The 16,838-nt window shown below is 34.0% G+C and overlaps 1 protein-coding gene across 1 annotated transcript in view; it reads right to left on the reverse strand.

Annotated features, from left to right (window-relative positions):
* TSPAN5 (tetraspanin 5) overlaps positions 1-16,838 on the reverse strand; it is a 195,492-nt gene that overhangs the window by 18,648 nt on the left and 160,006 nt on the right. The window contains exon 3 of the mRNA XM_051964424.1: positions 151-297. Coding sequence (XP_051820384.1) covers positions 151-297 — 147 coding nt within the window. The remainder of the gene's footprint in view (positions 1-150; positions 298-16,838) is intronic.

A 16,838-nucleotide genomic window follows, 5' to 3' on the forward strand; every position in this document is an offset into this window, starting at 1 on the left:
GAACTCTAATAGAAAGGAACACAAAGGAAAGTTTCCTTTTATTCCCATTTCATACTGAAACCGGTCACCTCGTTCATGTTTGCAAAAATCCTTTCTACATGAAACTCTGCCCTAAAAAGGAACTGAAATCAAAAAAAGTTATATACTTACAAACTTGAGAAGAAAAGTGTTTTCTCGAAGAGCTCCAATACATCCTGCAAATCCTAAAATGAACATAACTCCCCCTACAACCAGGAACAGCCAAACAGGATCAAAACCTCCCAAGTCTGTGATTGAAGAGATATTTGACAGTACTCCCTAAGAGGGGGAAAAAAGAAACAAAAATAGATGAGACATTTGAATTCTGGTTTTATGTGCTGGTTTCATGGGTTGTTTTTTTGTTTGTTTCTTTTTCAATTCACAGAACCAAAATCATATACAGAGGTACACTTTTCTGAAGTATTTCTTGATCTACCTAGATTCTCTCCATTTTCAAATTACTGTGTCTTTACTTAAGCTGTCTCTGACATGTGGCAATTATGTGACGATGGACACACAATATGCACTTGTGCCTCATTTTCCAAATCTGTAAAATGGGAGAATCTAAGATCTCTTCCAGATGAAATTTATGGTTCCATATTGTATACTCAACACAAGGTCCTTGAGTTTTCATTTTTCAATCCCCAGATTTTATATAAGATACTGCCTTTTAAGAGAACAGATCTTCAAAAAATGCTATTTGAATTAAACTGAATGGAATTGAATTGTTTCACAGAACAAAAGAGATTTCATGCTGCCCAGCCAGACAATACCCCTGGAAGAGGCAGACACTACCAGAGAAGAAGGCTCAATGAAGATTTCTTGGAAATGGGACAGAAATACAATTATAAAATAATTATTGTTCTTGCTCAGTCATGTCCAACTCTTTGTGACCCTGTTTCACATTGTTTTTTGGCAAAGATACTCTTTTGCCATTTCCCTTTCCAGTTCATTTTACAGATAAGGAAACTAAGGCAAATGACTAGCCCAGGATTACATAGCTATTAAATGACTGAGGCCAGATCTGAACTCAGGAGGATGAGTCTCCCTGGTTCCAGGGCTCTAATAATTAGGGCTATGGAACAATAAACCTGGTATTTCAGTGAGCAAGGAGCTCTCCATCACTGGAGCGTTGAGGGAATACCTGGATATGACCCATTTATCAGGGACATTGTTATAGGGATGCCTGCACTGGGTTGAAAACTAAACTTGGTGACCTTTAAGATTTCTTACTGGGAAGCTGGGTGGTGCAGTAGATAAAGCACTGGGGCTAGAGTCAAGAAGACCCAAGTTCAAATCCAGCCTCAGACACTTACTAGCTAAGTGATCCCAGGCAAGGAACTTAACCCTGTTTGACTCAGTTTTCTTATCTGTAAAAACGAGCCAGAGAAAGAAATGGCAAACCATTCCAGTATCCTTGCCAAGAAAACCCCAAATGGGGTCACTAAAAGTTGGCTACAACTAAAAACGACTGCATAACAACAAAAGACTATGTTTTGCACAGGATATTACAGGTTATAAAATGTTTGCATTTACACACGTGATCCTCACTCAGATCTGGGGAGAATGTTAGACCATTATAGATATCCTTATATTTTTTTAAATAAATTTTTGATTTGTGATGGGTCACACAGTTAGAATTTGTTAAGTGTCTTAGGTCAGATTTGAACTCAGGTCCTCCTGACTTCAGGGCTGGTGCTTTATCCACCACAAAATCTAACTGCTCCTAGATATCCCTATATTCAGTTAATACTCAGAGGTCAAGCGTCCCCAGGTGTTCTGCTTGGCCAAGGTCCAGCCTGAATCAAGGACTCTGGCTAACTTTCCTCTTAGGAGATTTTTCTTTTATAACTCACTAAGGCAGGGCTCACATTCAGATAATTCCTAAGGACTGATTCACAACCTGTGCCTTTAAAATTAAAGTCTAGTGGAAAATGGAAAGCTATTTGGGTGAACCAAGTATACCTTGATAGATGTGGGTTTTTTTTTTATATGTGTGTGTGTAGTATATAACATATATATATATATATATATATCTATATATCTGTTAATCTCAGACAAACTACTGAAATATGACAGAAGAGTCATTTCTCAAGTCACTAAGGGCAGTTTTATCTTCTCCACATTTCGGCCCGTTAAGCAATCTCCTCTGAATACTTACTCTTGGAGCAGCCTGCAGGAGTAGTTTTAATTGAGAGAAAGTCCCCATGTTGCCATGGAAACAGCAGCCAGTGTGGTCTGACCGGCCTGTTATTTCTCCGGCACTTAAAATTTCAACGTATCAAAGGCAGGGAGAGAGACAACTCCATAAAGAGCAGCAACAATTACTCCCGATATAATTTTGAACATGGACCATGTGCAAGGGACTAGTCTCAAGTCAAATCTAGGATAACTGTATGGAAGCCAGAATCCCAGGCCAAAGTTTCTATTTTTTAGCCCTGCCGGAGATGGAGATGAAATTCACAGCTCTTCTGCTCCTTTCATCCTTACAAACTTTCCAGTCCCCAAAGAGTATTTTTTCCTTTCTCTGGTTAGAAAATGGGATTGAGTAGTAACTAAATGTATTCCTCTTAATAAAGCCTTTGGGTTTCCAAGATGGCTAGTTAGCTGCCCTCATTAGCCCTTGCTGGGGCAGTGGATTGTGGGATAGAAGCCTTCAGCATGGGGCTCTGCATTTTGCTGAGAGTTTGACAGGTGAAAATGAAGAGCTAGAAAAAGCCTGCTGGAAACTCTTGTACTTGTAGCTCGTGACAACAAAAACAACTAATGAGAAAACTACTAGGTCTACACTGTGGTGACTACTGGAAGCCTGGGAATTCAAATAACAAGAAACCCTCTGGAAAAATATATACTGCAAGTTAACATATTAGGAATAAAGGTGTGAAAAGTCAAGTTTCTACTTAACTTTATAAAGACCTCACATTCAAAAGAAAACAGACAGGTGATCTCAATTTAATCTTCACCTCTCTTTACCCAGTTATCTTGTACCAAAAGCCAATATTTCCATGGAGTCAATTTGTGAATGTTTTTACTCATGATGGAAAAAGAATTATGCATTTCTTTTTGCTTTGTTTTTCCTTCACCAATAAACTTAATTCTACATATCAATATTTACATCATCCATACATATACATATATATGCACATATGTACATATAATATATACAATATATCAAAATTTGTGAGATGCAGCCAAAGCAGTAGTCAGAGAAAAAATTTATATACTTGAAAAAATATATTAATATGAGAGAAAAGGAGAGAATACAATATCTATGAATACAACATATCAAAATTTATGAGATGCAGCTAAAGCAATAGTCAGAGAAAAAAATGTATATCCTTGAAAGAATATATTAACATGAGAGAAAAAGAGAGAAATTAATGAGCTGAGTTTGGAGTTAATGAAATTAGAAAAATTAACATTATTGTTGTTCAGTTATATCCAATTCTTCGTGACCCCATTTGAGGTTTTCTTGGCAAAGATACTACAGTGGTTTGCCATTCTTTTTCCAGATCATTTTACAGACAAGGAAGATGAGCAAATAGGGTTAAGTGACTTGCCCAGAATCGTACAGTTAGTATGTAAGTGTCTGAAGCCAAATTTGAAATCAAGAAAAGTTTTTCAACTTCAGGCCTGATACTCTTATCCATTGTGTTAACTAGCTGCCCACAATACTGTATCAAGAGCAGATATAATAAAACTTTAAAATGAAAAAGGAATAAAAGAAACACTGAAATTTTTAAAGAAAACAAAAAGCTTTTTTTTTAAGATCAATATTTTCTCCTTATAAATAAGCAGCAAATTTAATTAAAATGGTGAATAATAAAACAACCCAAATCTAAAAGACATAGATAAAACATTCATTTCCCAATAGATAAATCATCAAAAGATATGATTAGGCAGTTCATAAAGGAAAAAAACAAAATTGTGAAAATAACCACAAAAAAAAAAAAAAAGTTTGAATTGCTCACTATCAAAGAAATGCAAATTAAAACAATGCTGAAACATGACCTCCTTCAGTATTCCAGACCTCTTAACTTTCCAAGTTTGGAACACCTTCTACTAATGCTGAATTTAAGCAAGTCCTGCCAAAAAATTCATTACACATTGGCCAACCTGGTGCCAAAATGCCACCTTACATGCATTAAATTGCTAAATACATACACACACACACAGTCTCTTTTTCTTTTTTGCATTAACAAAAGATAGGAAACCTAGGTAGAACTTTTCAATTGGGAACAACTGAATAAATTTTAGTATATAAATATGATGGAATATTATTATGCCACAAAATTATTATAAATATGGGTTCAGAGAAATTTTAGAACTTATCTATATGAACTGATGTAGATTGAAGTAAGCAGGACAAAAAAATAATAATTTATACAAGGAAAACAACATTGTAAAGGAAAATAACTGCAAAAAACTTAAGAACTTGTGATCAACATAATAACCACTTACACCAGCAAAAAACTGATGAAGCTTTCTACCTCTTTGTAGAAAGGTAATGGACTAGAGGGGAAGAATAAGACTAATGAATTAGAATAAAAATAATAAATAAATAAAAATAAAGAACAACGAAGAATACGTGAATCTTCAGAAATGACAATTGTGTGAATACTTCGTAGGACTATGCTTACTTAATTACAAGGATGAGCTTTTTATTTGAAGGGAACACAGAGATAAGAAGAAGGTAGTGATATAGATTAGGAAGGAAGAAAAAAAGGATCAAAAAAGAAGAAAATAATTTTTCAAATACACAGAGAGTGGAAGAATGTTCATAAGGGACCACCAACAGCAAGACAATATTGAACCCATACGTTTTTCTTTTTTCTTGCTGAGGCAATTGAGGTTAAGTGACTTGCCCAAGGTCACACAGCCAGGAAGTATTAAGTATCTGAGACCAGATTTGAACTCAGGTCCTCTTGATTACAGGGCTAGTGCTCTAAACACTGCACCACCTAGCTTCCCTGAACCTATACTTATAAACAGCAACTACAGTGATGTAGGTCAAACTGTAGAAATAGCTGATTTGCTATTCATTTGGGGGGACAGATTCAGCATTAATATTGGAATGCAAAGGAAAACAATGGCTTACATCACCACAGTTTTGAAATAGAAGACAATTTCCCTAGGTATTTTTTACTTTCAAATTATATCCAATTTGTGGATATAAGAAACAAAGTTTAAGTAGTTTTAAAACTAAGTTCTTAAGATTACTGAAGTTCTTAGATTACAAATGGATTTATCTAGTGATTCAGGAGCCAAACCTTTTCCCCTAATCTATAAGAGATGCTGGGAGTCTGAGTCATCATCCTTGGTATTTGGGATTGATTTTAACAATGTGATTTTTTTAAACACATTTTTTACATTTTAACATTTAATTTTCACAATTTAATCATGGCTGAGTGGTTCACAATGTGAGGTAATAGCATCTCTCATTTGCTGAGGAGCTGAAGACTGAAGGAACATACAGAAGGGAGCAGTCTATTCCTTCACTGTTTTGAGAAGTATCTAAGACCAGTTCTAATGATCTTGCGATGAAGAGAGCCATCTACACTTAGAAACAGGACTGTGGGAACCGAGTGTGGATCACAACATAGCATTCTCACTCTTTCTGTTGATGTTTGCTTGCATTTTGTTTTTTCTCATTTTTTCTTTTTGAACTGATTTTTCTTGTGCAACAAGATAATTGTATAAATATGTACACATATATTGGACTTAACATATGTTTTAACATGTTTAACATATATTGAATTATTTGCCATCTAAGGAAGGGGGTGGAGAAAGGAGGGGAAAAATTGGAATACACGGTTTTGCAAAGGTCAATGTTGAAAAATTATCCGCGCATAGGTTTTGAAAATAAAAAGCTTTAATTAAAAAAGAGAGAGAGAGAGAAGTATCCCAAGAACTGCGATGGGGAGAGGGGAGGTTGCTGGCCCTTTCTCTAGCCTGCCAAGTGGCCAAGAGCACATGGAACTAAAGTATGTAGTCTACCAAGACAAGACAAAACCTATGTTGGAATTGCTTCTTTGTTTGCTCTTTTGGGGTCTTAAGCTAAATAGTACCTATCTTAAGATGAACATGCTCAGGATTGAAGATAACTACAAGTTTGAGAGATCTGAAGGTCCTGGATCCAATTATAAAAGTGTTTGCTTGCAGGAATGGCAATGAGGAAAGTTTCTGAAATGGAGAGAATGAAAACCAACAAAAGGATTGACTCAAGCCAGGCAGTTTTAGTAACAGATATGAGTTAAAGTGATATGTAAAATGTCTTTTTACATGTAAATGTAAGCAGTCTTCAATGCTGCTTTACCTTCTGACAAGCTTAAGTAGAAGCCTCCCAGCAGATTGTACTAGTGTTAGTTTTAAGTTACTTACTTGCTTGGGCATTTTTTTTAACCTTTAGTCTTTTTTTTGTATGTGTGTAATAAACTACTTGTCTCATATTTAATTCAGATTATACATTGAGTGCTGTTTTGTTAACTTCTCATTAGAGAGGTCCTAGACACAGATTATAAGTAAAATCGTCTTAGGTAGGGACTGACTACACCAAAAAGTCTGAGAACAGAAAATTTAATCCCTCTCATGAGACATGGGCTGCCCAAGACTGAATCTGGTCCAAACCCCAGCTAGGGTCCAAAACAAGAGTGCTCCTTGGGGGGTGAAGCAGTGCCTTGTTACACTATGCCTGGTGGGCCCAGGAGCAATTTCTCAAGTTCAAACAGGCATAAAGTTGCTGCCCATTCATATTATCTTTATGCAGGCTGGAAAATTTTGCTTTCTTCTCTTATCAGAAACAGAAAAGAAATTCTCAGCTCTCAAGGCCTCAAAAATTCTTCTTCACTTATATAACAGAAAGATTTCTTCTTGGGGGAAGTTCAAGGCAAATCCCTTCTGCCTTCTCTATTCTTCTTCCTCAGTAAAATATGAGATAGAAAGCAAAGTATTATATATAGTCAACTCATGAAAGAATAAAAAGACTACCTTCTGTCTATAGAGGGTTGGATTAGATAATGTCAAACTGGTGGTGGACCTAGTCAGTCATTTGGCAGCAAAGGAGAGGGATGGCTAACTAAGAAAATACAGAATAGAAATAAACAAGGATTGGGGTTTGATAATGCACACGTGGAGACAGGACAAGGGGCTAATGGTGGATTCCAAGGTTGAAATGGTTAAGGGGCAAGATAGAAGTCAAACTCTTATTTTTTTTCTTTTTTGTCTTCCCTCCCCCACCCCCGAGGCAATTGGGGGTTAAGTTTCTTGCCCAGGGTCACACAGTTAGGAAATATTAAGTGTCTGAGATCAAATTTGAACTCAGGTCTGAAGTCAGGAGGACTGACTGTGCCACCTATCTGTCCCTGGAAGTCAAATTCAATGAAGGAAGATAATGGCTTGGGAATGTGAGGGATAGAGAGACCGGAGTTAGTTAATCACACTGTTGAGAAAAGAAATACTCATTTAGGAGGAAAAAAATATATGATGGGAAAGATGAAAAATAGAGGAAATGGATTACTATTACTAATGAAGATTTACATATAAGAAAGAACAAAAAAACAAAAAAAGCTACAAATATACAATTGTAAAACATGACATAATATAAAACAACCCAAGTGTTACACAAGTATTCTACAAACATTTAAACTATCCCACCTCTCCTCCCAGGAAGGGTCCAGTGGATAGGCTGAAACCTTGATGAAGGGTATACGTCAGAAAATGAACAAGAATGATAAAGGCTAGAAGTCATGGGTGAGTTAAATAACGGAAAGAATATTCATACCCAAGGAGATTACCAATCCATCAAAATACAAATACACCATTAAGAAACTCAAAATTTTAAAACCTCATAGAATAAAATGAGACATTATAACACATATAAACGTGACACAAAACTCACATTATAGTAACGAGATCATTTAGTGACAAAAAGAAAATGGTTCTGGGATCTTAGGAAAATAGAATCAATCTGATTTCCAATTAAGATTCAAAGAGCTATATTTTCCCCCCACTAAAATGTGCTAAATTTAATGTGAGAAGGAAATCCCAGTTATGAAAAGCAAGGCCTGGGGGCATCCATGCATGATGCCCCAAACTGAGGATTTGAGAACCTTATCGGGATTATTCAGAGCAGCAGCTGCTCATCCCATTGTACAAGAATATCTTGTTAGTAAAGGAATTTTTGGAACATCTTCACAGAATTGATCTAAGTTCAAATAACTGAGTCAGCTTTTTGTTCAAGTTATCTCGAACCCTGTTTCAAGTAAATGTCTCCTATTTGAATCATAGGCAGTTAAAGAAGAAATTTGGGCTCTGGGTTCTAATCAAATCTACCACTGATCTAGGGAAGTCACCCAAACTCTCTAAATCTTGATTCCTTATTTATAAACCAGCTGGCTTTCTTAGGTCATTTCTAGCTCCAAACCTGTAGCCTACAAACCCTGACTTCTCTTGTGATAAAATTACTAAGCATTTAATATCAATGGCCCTCATTTTCCTTATATAAAAATAGTTCCAAATACTGTATGAATTTAACAGGAAGGAACTTCAGGCCATATAAACAAAGCAAATGACAATGACTAAATCAAAGCCTAAGAAAAAAAATAAATAATCATCCACAGGAAGCCAAGAAAAAAGGCGTCTCTTTGGCTAAAGTCTTTCTGAGCATCCTTTTCCTACTGTTCCTGTCTGACTTTCAATATTATTTTTCAGAATAATCTATTATTATTATTATCAAGAAGAAAAAGAATCCTTTTACCCAAGTAACTTCTAGCTCACACCTAAAATTAACATTCTTCCACTCTGATTAATATTTTACTAACAACACTATTTTTCTTTTAAACTGAGGGAAAACAAAACAAAACAAAACAGGCTCTTGACCTGACTCTAATGGGGTATGGAATCCAACCAAAATGAACCATGATTGTTAATATTCTCAGTTAAGCTTGGTGAATGTAGGAGTTAGGCCATAAACATGACTACTAATTTAAATCAGTTTTTTTAAAAAGCCTATATTAAGCACCTATTATGTGTCAGGCACTGAGATAAGTGCTAGGGAAGGGAATAGCCTTTTCATTCAATTACTATGTGTCAAGCGCTGCATTGGGTGTTAGGGAAGGAAAGAGGGGAAGGAATAAGCATTTATATTATACCTACTGTGTGCCAGGCAATGTGCTAAGCACTGTTTATAAATGCTTCCTCATTTGATCCCTCAATACTTAGAAGAATATAGGGAGAGCTGTCAAGGCTCAATAGCATTCTGCAGTATCTATGATGACATTTTCTGTAAATAAGATATTCCTTTAAAAATAGTTACTTACATTTGGAATGATGCCCCTAAATTACTGAATGAATCAAACTCTTTGACCCAGTAATATCACTACTAGATTTGTATCACAAAGAGCTCAAAGAAAGAAGAAAAGGACCCATTTGCACAAAACCATTTACAGCTGGTCTTTTGACAGTAGCTCCAAAAGGGAACAAAGAAGGTACCCACTGATTAACAGTTAAAACAAATGTGTCATATTAATATAATGAATTCTTATTATGCCGTATGAAATGACTAAAAAAATCTAAGGAGTAAGCAGAACTAAAATGATTTATAAAAGATAATATTAGAGAGAAAACTATAAACTGTGAAAGGCTTTAGAAGTCCAAATCAATGCAGTGACCAAGGAATTAAGATGAAACATATTACCCGATTGCTGCCAGACAGATGATGGATTATAATACAAAATGAGACATACATGGTTGGGTCCAATCAAGGTGGAAATTAGTTTAGTCAGAATATGTACTTTTTAAAAAATCATATTTGTTATGTGGGCTTAATCTTTTGGTTTTTAATTGCATTATTGCTGCTGACATTAAAAAGGGAGGACAGTGAAAGGGAGAAATAATGCCTATTAACTTGACTTAATTTTTTTTTAAAAAACCCTAAATGGAAATTTCCACTTGCAACTGGTTTATCTATAGGAATGAAGAGGGAGGCCCAAAGAAAAGAATGAATGATGAAAAGGAAATGATTATTTCATTCTTCTAATTGTTTTTCTTCTAGGACTTAATACCACTTTTTTTTCTCCAGAATTGTAGAGTACCTAAAAAAGATTAATGACGTGGTGAAAGAAAGAGCAAAATTAGATTATTCATCTAATAACTGAACAGAAAATGGAAAGTGAACTTATTGGAGGGACTCAACAATTCACACTGTCATATATTGGCTAGTATGGATGGGTTCTAATCTGCCTCAATGCAGGAAATTCAAATTCAACCAAATTCATGAGATCACTGAACGAAAGGAGTATTTGAGTGTAGAGTTCAACCAATGTAGTAAGCAAAATTACCAACTTCAATTCAGCTCTGAATTACTGACCCTTGCACCAGAGATTTAAGGCAATCAATCTTTAACATTAAATGACCTAGAATACTTGAGGCTACCATTAACGGAAAAAATGTTTCATATAATTGGAAAAACAAGAGATTGGCCAAAGTTCTCTGTAATGTTTCAGGTAAATGGGATCATAAACAAAGGAGTTTTGTGCCATTACATTCTTCATCCTATTAAACACTTCAGCAACTAATGGCAAAATCTAGGCCTGGTGTGAAATAATGACTATATATATATATGTATATATATGTATATATATATATATACATATTATATTATAATTAGCCTTAAATATCAACAAAATAAAATTTTTCAAATTAATGTTTTATATTTGAATAAATAAATCCTGATACATGAAATATCCCCCTAACACTCTGTGACTTTTTCTGAGGTTCCATCACTTTGTTCAAATAACCAAATTCTGTACTCTGTTCTCCTGAAAACAACAAAAATACTTCATAAGTTTTTCCAAATCTCTTCATGTCTTTTAAAATTATCAATCTATATTACATTATACTATTACATGCCTACAGTTTAATTTGGCCTATCATTGGACATGTTTAATTATTTACAGTTTTATCTTCCCTCCCCAATTATAAATACTGTTTGTATGTTACATTTTCTATTAAAGATCAAAAGGCATGATTTAAAAAATATATATTTACAATGTACAGCAATGTTTCTTTCCCCAAAAGATTTCAAGTTCAACTTCACTGGAATTGTACAAGTCTATCTGTTTTCCCACAACCTGTTAGTACTGACTGTTCATACTTTTTGTCATTTTAGTCCATTTGGTGATTGTGAGGTGATATCACACTTATTTTAATTAACATTTTAAAGTAACTGAACATATTTCCCCAAGAGATCAACTATATGTTCTTCTCTGAAAACAGTACGCTCACATCCTTTTAACACTGTACAATTAGACACTATGTTGCCCTTGAATATTTTTAAAAATGACAAAGATTTTGGGTCACAATTTTATTCATCATATTAGCTATGTGCTTGGATATGCCCAATAGTTTGTATCTCAGAAGATTTCCTGGAATTTCCTAAGTAAACCATAATGGAATTAGCAAAAAGGAACAGTTCAATTTCTTCGTCTATCTTTGGATCTTTAATTTCTTTCTCTTATCTTATTACTGTTGGAAGCATTTCCATATTTATATGAAATAATAGTGGGGAGAGTAAGTATCCTTTGGGGAAGTTTCTTTTAGATTCCTACCCAATTATACTTATGCTCTTTTATTCTTTTTACTGTGATTTTATAACTGACTAGCTGTCTTTATAGAAAGACACTGTGTACCAGAGTATATGTGTAGGTAAGTTAATTCACAAGTATTTTTTATTGTTATAAAAAGAATTTTTAAAAATTTCTTTCCATGACATTTGACTGTGATATGTGACATATGAATGTATTTGGGGGGGGGGGGCTGAGGCCATTGGGGTTAAGTGACTTGCCTAGGGTTACACAGCTAGGAAGAGGTGAATGTAAATAATTTTAAGAGTTTATCTTGAAAGATGACAACCTTGCTAATTAATTCTTTGAAATATTTTTGTTTAGACTGATTTCTTCTAGGTATAGAATTATGCCATCTGAAGATGCTATTTTGACTTCTTAATTTATAATTAAGATATATAATCCTGCTAAAATTGTTTTCTAATTTCACTGTGATCACTAATATTTCCAATTATCATGTAAAATAAGAGACATTCATTGTTTAATAATGAATCTTAGTTTCCTCAGTCATTTCATCTTTCACCCACCAAATAACCTAATTTCAATGAGTGTTTTTCTGTTCATCCATGGTATGTTATATTGCACCTTACTTTCAAGTGGGTCCATCTAATTATAAGAAAGAAAAATCCCTCCATTTTATATTTTCTTGCTATTTTTAAGCATGAAGTAATATTGGTTTTTTTTTTTCCAGGCCAATTATCATCTATTGACAGTCATATGACAACCAAGTATTACATTTAATTACTTTGTATGTATTTGTATTTATTCAGTATATATGCACACATACACACGTGCGCGCACATACGCACGCGCACACACACACACACACACACACACACACACACACACACACACACACAAATGCATACTTATCTCCTTAGAATACAAACTCCTTAAGTAAAAACATAGTGCTTGGTACATAGTATGTGCTTAATAAATACATATGATTGGTTGATTATTATATTGATAGCTTTTCTGATGTTGAATAATCCTGCCATACTTGGTAAAAAAGACAATTGGTCAAGTCATAATGAATAATTTTTATTTTTTTTAATGAATGACTATTTAGCTACCTTTTAATATATACATATACATATACATATATATATACCATTTTATTGTGTTCATTTAAAATGGTCTATAGTTTGCTATGTTTAAAATTAATACTTCAGAAAAATAATAACAAAATGTTTTAATATTAGTTAATATCAAAATATTAAATAAATAATACTTCAGAAAAGTGGTTAGTCTCTCTTCTCTATATTTATGAATAACTGAAATACAGATAATTTGTTCTTCAAACTTTTGAAAAAGTTTACCCCAAAACTTGTCTAGACCAGGTAATTCTATGGATTAATTCATTAATTCATAATTCTTGCTGAGATAATCTGAATTTATATCTTAGTATTTCCTGATGATACCATCAACAGGTGTTTTAATTTTTTTTTTCCTTTTGTACCAATCAGTTTAGATTCTGAATGAGAAGAGAAGGACTTAAAGAAAAGCTGTAAAAAATATCCTTGCATATGTTTTTAAAATAAAAACCTTCAATTTAAAAAAATTAGCTGTGAAACTAAGAGGTGAATCCACCATGGAAGTTAGGGGATAAACCTGGCTGTCAAATGGTGAGATTGATGAATGTTAGCACTTATCTCTTCTGCTTTAGGGTTGACAAAGCACTTTGCAAATATTTCATTTTAATCAGCATCCCCTGGGAAGCCCCTTGGCTCCTGAGTTGTGGAGGTGAGAAGAAAAGAGATGGAGAAAAGCTTGGCCCAGACTGCAGAAACTGGACATGAAGCACTTGCATGGAGTTGTCGGCCTTCAGAAGGGAAATTAGCTGCAATGAGACAAGTTTGGCAAGCAGCTGCACTAGCTGTGCCTCCGGCCCTCCCACTGCTCAGAGACTTAAATCCTTTAGTGTTTGTGTGCTGTTGTGGGGAAGGGGGCATTTTTAGGTAGTTGAAATGTTTTTTTTTTAATTCAACATCATGATCATACGTATTAGGTGCTGAATCCAATATTGGTCTGAGCACCAAGTAGCACTGGAAAGTAACCAATGTTGCTCCCAGTGCTTCTGTTCTTGCTCTCATAAAAAATTTGTTTAAAGGCCCAGTTATTAGGAAAGCCAATCCTTCCAGCTGTGACCCAGTTCAGGGATTTACCTTTTAGGTATAGTAAATGTCACTTTATTGGACTCAGTGGGATTGACTGATTTCCTGGGCTGCATTTGAGCTCTGTGGAGACCCCCTACCCAGTCACCCTGAGCTGGCTACTCAAAAACTGTGTCTGTTTTAGAAGTTAACCCAAAGGGTTTCAATAACATGCCCTCTGGAGTTACCATGACAACCACACAGCATCCTCTTCAGAGCATCCCCAGGGTTCCTAGACTCATCAAATTATAAACTGGAGCCCAAGAACGAGGGATCAAAGAATGAATTGATGCAAGACTCTTCCCAGGAGCAGAGAGGATAACTTCATTCATTGTGGGTCATATCACTGTAACAACATAAGTAGAGGTGGGAGGTCCACATCCTAGCACTTGATTGCCAGAGAAAGGTGGGGCTATTATAGAACTCAGTGCTTAAAATGTTTTACTAATGAAACAGTTTAGTACAATCAAGCAAAAACAAATCAATACATTATCCCAAAAAATGGATGATTCATTCTGCACCTATAGTCTACTGTGGAGACACACTTTACTACCTCAAGTCCCAATTAATTATAGCATTGATCCACGTCTCTCTGAGATCAAGTTGTTTTCTTACTTTTGATTATTTTACTTTGAATCGGTTCATAAATCTTCCTATGTTTCTCTGAATTCCTCATCTTTATTATTTCTTATGGGACAATAGTATTTCCTTACATTTATGTACCACATTTGTTGTTTTTAAATTTTTTATTTAAATAATATTTATTTTCCCCAATTACCTAAAATAACTTTTAATATTTTTAAAGTTCCAAATTCTCTCCTTTTCTTCCTCCTTTCATCAGACAGCAAACAATTTGGTATAAGGCACTATTATCTGTTTAGCCATTCCCAAATCCATGGGCACCTACTTTCCTCCCAGTTCTATATGATTGCAAAAGAAAAAGTTGCTATACATTTGCCTATATAAATATCATTTTATTGTACTGAGTGGGATTTACTAATTACATTTACATATGCTTTTGAACACATGATTTACATATGTTACTGGAAACAAACAAGAGAGTTATCCAAGAAGAAATGGCTGAAATGCGAACATGAAAAATCACTGTGCTATAAGAAACAAATGAAGAATGGGAAGATATATAAATTAATGCAAAGTGAAGAAGAAAATCATATAATTACTACAAAAATGTAAATTGAAAGAAAATTGAAATTAAACATGTACTTTTAATAATCTAAATAACCAAAATAGCTAATATATATATATAATGCTTAAAGTTTGCAAAGCACTTACACATATATGTATCTCATTTGCATCTCCCAACAAAATTGTGAGGTGACTGATATTATCTACTTTTTTACAAATGAGGAAATCATGGCTATAAGAGGTAACAAAATTTGTCCAGGATTACACAACTATTAAGTATCTAAAGTATTTTTCAAGCTCAGGATTTGTACCTTCTCCCCTTTTTTTTTCCTTTGGAGATGGGAAAATGATGGGAAGGAAAAATGCCATACATTTGTGTTGGTTCCTTTTTGTTAAACTGGCTTTTCTTTACTTTTTTTTCTTTTTTATTCCCTACTTCAAGGAATGGCTCACATAGGGACAGAAGGAAAGGAAGTATTTCATTATGAAGACAATGTTAGAAAACAAAAAATGCCAATAAAAAAATCAGGTTTTTAAAAATCAGGTTCCATACATGGACTTCTCCCTCTGACTTCATTTGAATTTTATAGCCAATAGTATATAACTGGCCAAAGAGTATGTATAGTTTACTGATGTTTTAGTACAATTCAAAATTATTTTTCAGAGCAGTTGGACCAAGTATACAGGAATAGGTTGATTACTTTATTGGCTAATATCTCCTATCTATCTATTTGTTTATTTCTATCTATATCCATCCGCTGTCCCATTATATTTCATGACCATCTATAAAAGAAAAAGACATTGGATTTACAGTTAGAGAAGGGAGATTCCAATCCAGGCTCTTCATTTTCCTCTCTGTGTAACTTTAGGCATATAGTCATTTCACTCTTTCAAAAGCTTCAGTTTGCTCATTTATAAAAAAAAGTAGATAATTGCTAAGATATTGTTCAGTTTTAAGTGCTTTGAATTTGTGGATTGGAAAGTAGCCCACTATATACAATTATGCTCTTTAAGGCATATGTTAGGCTTCAAAAGAAAATTCCTTAGTTCTTTATTTGGCCACAGGATGAGTCAAGGAAGTATAAAGGAAAGGATAGGTAGAAGGTGACCGACCAAGAGAAATTTAAATTAGTATTGAGCTAACTAGAATAACTGTTCACTTAGTATCTCTTATTCTTCCAATTTAGCAAATAATAAAGATTTAACAGTATATGTTAATCATGGAAATTCATGGATAGATAACATTCCATGGTATTATCATATTTCTAAGAGAAAAAAAAGCGCATAGTTAATTATGGGTTCTACAGCCACTGCAGAAGTGGTTAAAATGTGAAAATTAAAAGCCTAAATGAATGGGAGCTAAAATAAAGACCTGGAAAGGAGTATGTAGAATTTTCAAAAGTGAATTATACTGCAAACTAAATGAATTCATTAAAACTACAATATTCACAATTTTCACATTTTCCTTCATTGTACAGGACTTAGATATATTTTAAGAAACATTTTTTATACTTAAACAATCAGCACCAAGCACTCATAATGGAAACTATTAATGCGAACTTCTCCCACCACTCTATGTTGTTTCTTATTTACAATGTGTTCCATACCACACATGCCCTTCTTTAATTTTTCTCAATTTATCTAAACACCATGGTCTACTACAAAAGTATTTTTATATTTTGAACATTTTAAGTTCTTTAAGAGGGCTTTTTAAAAAAAGAAATCTATATCCTAATTATCTAGCACTTAGAAGGTGCTTAGTAAAAATTTTCATGGTTGATCTACTAAAATTTAGAAACTCTGTTTTCTTTTCTAAAATTACATTTTAACAAACATGTGGGCATATATGTGTATTTATGTGAACATATGTTTGCATGTAAGATATGTTAGTTATGCCAAT

The sequence above is a fragment of the Antechinus flavipes genome, chromosome 6 (assembly GCF_016432865.1).
Source record: "Antechinus flavipes isolate AdamAnt ecotype Samford, QLD, Australia chromosome 6, AdamAnt_v2, whole genome shotgun sequence".
In the NCBI taxonomy this organism is placed as follows: domain Eukaryota; kingdom Metazoa; phylum Chordata; class Mammalia; order Dasyuromorphia; family Dasyuridae; genus Antechinus; species Antechinus flavipes.